Here is a 6,145-nt window from a genome sequence, read left to right on the forward strand (position 1 = left end):
CGGTGCGCACCGACTAAGGAAAACTTTTAGGAGCCTTCGTGTCCCCCTTTCAAAGGAGCGGGCAACATCTTAAATGCCCACATGTGATCACAAACCCCCCCCCCCCAACCTTTCTCTCTCACAAATACCTGTATTTTTTTGTCAAACATCATCTCTCTTACTCTTGCCTATCAAACAAGCCCACATAAAATAATAAAACATATGGATCACTGGTCCAACTCCTCTCTCTCTCTCTCTCTATATATATATATATGTGAGAGGGATACAGACAGACACAGTACTAAAAGATGACAAAGTTATGGTTTCTATCATATCAACCACCCAATCCATCCATCCTCCCCACTCAATAATAACTAAGCCTTCACTTAAAAACACATGTAACTTGCCTTTGCTGTCAAACACTGAACAGCAACACAGTTCATCTTAAATGCCATATCCACCTACTCAATCCCAAACACCATGTCAGCTTTTCCCAAGTACTTCAGTTTATAAATGATAAATGAATCCAAGTTCCATCCTTTGTAGTAATAAAGGGATATGGGGAAGTGAGATCAAATTGAATCATCTACAATATGAAGGCCACTTTCTTGCCTCTCTTTTTCAGCTGTCTTTACTGTACCATACTTCATTGCTTTAATGAATGTAGAGAATTCAGATTTGTGCAGAATCGAGTCCACCGGGTGTCTCTTTTCGGTATTAGGATAGAAATAAAATCATAGTTTTGAAAGTACTTTCATAGTATATAAAGTAAATATATCTAGGAGTTTGCTTCCATTTACGAAAAAGCACTTTTGAGGTTACCCAAACACCTTGTGCCTAATGCTGCGCTGCAGAGGCTTTGAGACAGTAAAGAACACAATTAACATGGTCTAACAAGATAATGATAAACCTTCAAGGCAGTCATCACTGATGCCGAAGCAAGAAAAAATGGGAAATTTTATTCATTACGTGGCTAAAGATAGAAAAATGATAATAACAACAACATAATAATCCTCATTTCTGGAGGTGCCCACCCAGCACTCATTAAATCTCCTCAAAGGCTTCCAATATTTGGTCGGTATGTATCATTACATATATACATGTACAGATCCCCCTCTACCAACAGAACCCCCTCATCTTTCTCTTTATATTTGACTATCTATCTATTTAACTTAATGGTAATTAAACTGCCAATTAAATCAAATGTACAGACATGTAAAATCTTCCCCCTTTTTTTGGCTTTTTTCAATCATAGTGAAAGATGGGGACACAGTACTAGCTGACCTAGATGAACTGGAAAGAAGATAGAAAGAAAACTGACAAAGGGAGATAGGAAAAGAACGAACCAGAAAACAATGAGGAATGAATGAATAAATAAAAACTGTAAAAGGAACTAGACCATCTCTGGGTTCCGCTGGCGTTGGCTACTAATGAGATTTATTATCTGTGGTTCTGTTCCAGCTAGGTCACAGGAATCAGCTGATCATTTTGTGGTGGGAACGGGATCAAGAAACTGGAATGACTCAAGAGACGGAATAGCTTGAGAGTTTCAGTTCAACCAGAGGTCTTAACAGCAAGAGAAATTGCAGAAGATAGAGCAGAGAAGTACAAGTCATGAGTTCTAAAAGCTATAATGCCTCACAGAGTGTTCCAACATGTCACGACTAGGACACACAATTTCCTTCACACGATAGCCATTCTTGTAGATCTTGAATGTAGGTACAATTCTAACGCTCTCAGCCGTTGCAACTGTTGGGCATTCTTGAATATCCACCTTTAATCAAACACAAAATTGCAGGCAATATTAAGAAAACTCCAATGATGCTCACCTATAATCTTTATTTAATATTTGGGTTTCAAGATGATAAAAGTTAATCTGTGAAGTACCTTAAGGAAGTTAATAGAAGGATACCGGCCACATAATGTACCCATAAATGGTGAGATTTGCTTGCATTGTGGGTTAGATGCAATTTCAAAATGGACCACGGAAACACCTATAAAGCCTAGGGTCAATCTCATTCACAGGAAAAAGGAGCAGCCTAACCACTGAAGATAGCCTTCAAACATTTTTGTTACCTGGTAATGCTATTGCTGCTCTGAATTGCTCAAGACCAGATACTTCTTCCACCTCACCACCAAATTTCAAATCATGCACTTCCTCTCCACGAGATTTCTTTAATGCCACTACGGCATGAAACAGAGCTTCAGCTACTTCACTGTCATCTGGAAGATCTCTCCGCAAGATCTCATAATCTTTGACAGCTTCTGCCCACCTTTCTAACTGCAATATACAGCAAGGGGTTACATGAGCTATCTATGAGTTTGGAAACAAAATGTATGACACGTATTAAAGAAAAAGGACAAAATACCTTGCTATTACATGCAGCCTTACGTAGAAGAGCTTTTGTGTAATTAGGTTGGAAACGTAAAGCTTGATTGCAATCCTCAATTGATTGTTCCCAGTGTCCAAGCTTAAACCAGCAAGCTGCTCTATTGCAGTAAAGAACAGAATTTGAAGGATCTAGCCTCAAACCTTCCCCATATGCTGAGCAAGCTTCAGTGAACCTTTCAGATTTGAAAAGATCGTTGCCATGCGCTCGAGCTCTCGCCACCATCCTTACATTTTTTAGCAAAACGGTAACTTCGATGTTCCGGGGATCAATCTGACCAGCTTTCTCAGCAGCTGTAACTGCATTCTCAAATCTGCAAATAAATCATCATCAATACACACTCTCCAACGGAAGCCCTTGCCATCTTAGATTTCTGATGAAGGTAAAAGTTTTTGAACTCACCTTCCCAGGGCCATCTCAATCTGAGCTCTCACAAAGAAGGAATAAGCTTCAGAAAGGATCCCAAAAAATCTTGCCTGTGAAGTGAAGTTAGTATGTGGTTCTAATTTGGGATTGTTTAACAGACTTGATTCAGCATCATCAACTTGGTGGAGTTTCAAAAGGGCTTCTGCTCTACAAATAAAGAGCTGTAAATTCAATTATCAACCACAGTTCAGCCATTTTTCCTCAATCTCTATGTCCATAATATATTCTATGTCAGATACGACAATGGAATTATTTTACCTCAGGAGAAGAGTCTACTCCGGAAGAAATGGCACCATCAATTTCCCTGAGCACACTTTTCCAATCACCTATCTTCCGGGAATCAGTACATTTCCCGATATGCTTCTCGACTAATTGCAATTTCTGCAACTCAAAAGGATCAGGTGGCAGCCCAGGGCAGAAGAGATGTTTCCTGGCATTCTCAACTTGCCCTAACCTGTGACCACAAACAAGGGTTCATTCAACCTCAAAATCCACAACTCTGCCAACACATAAGCAGACACCTTGCACTGGATACAGCACTGAATCCAGAATAGTGAGATAAATTGTAGCACTTGTAGTCACATCATGTTACAGTTGGTAGAAAACAATCAAGCGGTGGAATCCAAATATACACCAGTGACAGAACAATTCTTAACAATGCCATCAACGCAGAAAGCCTCCGAACACATTGAACTAACAAAGAAATTTGGGTTTTAAATTGACACCAATGCAAAAGAGTAGAAAAATAGAAAATTCAATCAAATCGCCCCAACACAAACAGACAAAAGGAACATTATTCATGAAACCCAAACACTAAATGACTACTTGAGATCAGAAATAACTCACACTGCAGCTTCAACCAAAATCAGTTGTAGAAGCAATAAAGAGAACAAGCCAACCGAATTCACTATTTTCAAAAAAGGAAGCAACGATAAGCACAAAATAACTAACGAACCTGATCTGGGATCAGATGACAGGATTCATTCCACACATTTACCAATGTAACATTCTTGAAAGCAAGACTACACACAAAGACAACAAGAAAACAGGAGCAAAATGATGAAGTTCAAGCGCACCGTAGATAAAGAGAAGCCAAGCGTTGATGTGCCCTCCCATAATTGGGATCTAACCTCACAGCCTCTTCACACTCCCTCACAGCCTCGGCCAACCGTCCCAAACCAGTCAATGCGGCTGCACGGTTGCTCCGATAGGCTGCGTTAGCAGGGGATAATGTAATTGCTCGATCGTACAGACCCAGAGCCTCGGCGAAGTGGCCCCTCTTGTACTGCTCGTTCCCTGCTCTCTTCACCTCTTCTGGATCCACCACCGCTCGCTTCATTGAGTCAGTGACGACACCTCCACCGCTCGGCCTCGCATTGGCCGCACTGGTCATTCCTCCAGCGTTGCCTTTGGAAGTCGCACCGCCCCGCATTATGCTTCCATGGCCATAATTTGCTATCCCAGAACCCAAAACGTCCGTCCTGGAGCTCCGACTGACCGCGGCAGCGGTCTTCAGAATCTTGCCGGACGGACAGATATTGCCTGTGGGAAGAAAATTCGGCGGCGGCGAATTCACAGAGGAGCTTTGGCCAGAGTAAATTAATGGTTGGGTGGTCTTGGAATCTGATCTTGCTTGAGGCGATTTGAAGTTCCTGGCATTCCCTACGGCGGTCGGACTGTTCTCACCGGAGCCGGAGAGCTCGCCGGAGTGGTTATTCGGGTCGTAATCAGATCGTTTGGCGACCGGTTTGTACCCGTTTCGTCCGCAAACCGATCCAGATGAACTCGAACTACTACTAGTAGTGGTGAGTCCGCTGGCACTGGCAGCAGGTACACTATGACGTGTCCGCAATGGCGAAACCGGCGAGCCCAAGTCGAGTTCTCGAAAATCCGGCTTGTTGGCCTCACAGCTCAAAGAGCCGTGGAATCGGTCGTTGAGAGCATCGACTCCTAGCTCGGAAATGGGCTTCCCAGAATGCGACATTTTCCCGCGAATCTACCACAAAAGGGGGGGTCTCAAATCCTCTCTCTCTCTCTCCCCTTCTCAAGTTTCACAAAAGCTAGATAATGGAACCAGAAGGTACCCTACAAGAAGCACGAACAGAGAAACATAAAACTGCAACTACAAGCTTCGAAGAAGACATGAGAAGGAAAAAAGAAAGAGAGAAAGGGATGGGGATCTCGTGATATAAAAGGAGGAAGCAAAGAATGAATATGGGTATTGAAATTCCAATGGAGAAAGAGAAACCCCAAAAAAAAAAAGTTTTGTTTAGATAGAGAGAGAGTGGAATTTGCACAGAGAAACAGAGAGAAAGAGGATGAGGAGAGGAAAGAAGTTAAAGAGAGAGCTTTTATTTTCTTTTCCTCCTCTCCTTTACCTGCTGCTTCACGAGACAGGTTTCACTTCTCCCCCGAATATCTACACTCTCGTCCCTCCCTTTCTAGCGATCAATTGTACTATTTTCTCACTTGTCATCATTGTTTTCTCAGGTTTGATTTGGTTTTATTTACTTTGGCTTTTCTTTTTGAATAGAACTCCCTCTTCTGTAATCTTCTTCTTTTGCTTTATGATGATAATAATAATTCTCCTTCTTTGTTGTATTTTTCTTAATCAATCTTCATCTAGTGCCATTTCAGACTCCGTGTGAGAATCTCCCCCTTAATAATTCTTGAAGCCAAAGTAAAGTTTCTCATTCTCATTTTCGGTGCTTTCTCTTTGCCCAGTGTCCTCAAAATATATGTAATGTTAAAAAAAGATATTAATCATTTAATTCTATTTATGTTTAGAATAAAAACTAAATTTTAAAAAAGATAAAGGGAAAATTGCAAATAAAGACTCCCAATTTTGTAAAATCATAATTTAGGACTCTAAATTTGAAAAATAACAAATAAGAATCCGGTTTCACTTTTGTAAATATGAAATATTGGTGAAATATCTAAAATGCCCCTCAATCAAATGACAAGTTGACTATAAGAAATGACAAGTTCACTTTAGCGAATAACAATTTCAATAGACCAAATCACAACTTGACTGAGCCTGAGAGTATGCCAAATGACAAGTTAACTATGAAAAATGACAAATTCACTTTAGCAAATGATAACTTCAATAAACCAAATCACAATTTGACTGAGGGGCATTTCAGATATTTTACCAACATTTCATATTTACAAAAGTAGGATGGGGTTCTTATTTGCTATTTTCTAAATTTAGGATTCCAAATCACAATTTTACATATCTTGGAGTCTTTATTTGCAATTTCTCCAAAGATAAAACTATATGGTTTATCAACAACAATTTATACGAAATCAAACTGATTTATCTGTAAGAATTTTTACTATCTTCTAATGCA

The 6,145-nt window shown here is 40.2% G+C and overlaps 1 protein-coding gene across 1 annotated transcript; it reads right to left on the reverse strand.

Annotated features, from left to right (window-relative positions):
- Positions 1-907: 907 nt before the first annotated feature.
- Positions 908-5,198, reverse strand: LOC114714896 (TPR repeat-containing thioredoxin TTL1). The gene is made up of 7 exons (XM_028899681.1): positions 3,872-5,198; positions 3,054-3,249; positions 2,772-2,956; positions 2,349-2,682; positions 2,056-2,260; positions 1,867-1,973; positions 908-1,753 (listed from the first exon to the last, which is right to left on the reverse strand). The coding sequence occupies exons 1-7, from the start codon at positions 4,777-4,779 to the stop codon at positions 1,601-1,603; spliced, it is 2,088 nt and encodes a 695-aa protein (XP_028755514.1). The 5' UTR covers positions 4,780-5,198; the 3' UTR covers positions 908-1,600.
- Between the last annotated feature and the right edge of the window lie 947 nt (positions 5,199-6,145).

Source organism: Neltuma alba, unplaced genomic scaffold (genome assembly GCF_004799145.2).
Source record: "Neltuma alba isolate B1F8T4 unplaced genomic scaffold, ASM479914v2 tig00011548_pilon, whole genome shotgun sequence".
Lineage (NCBI taxonomy): Eukaryota > Viridiplantae > Streptophyta > Magnoliopsida > Fabales > Fabaceae > Neltuma > Neltuma alba.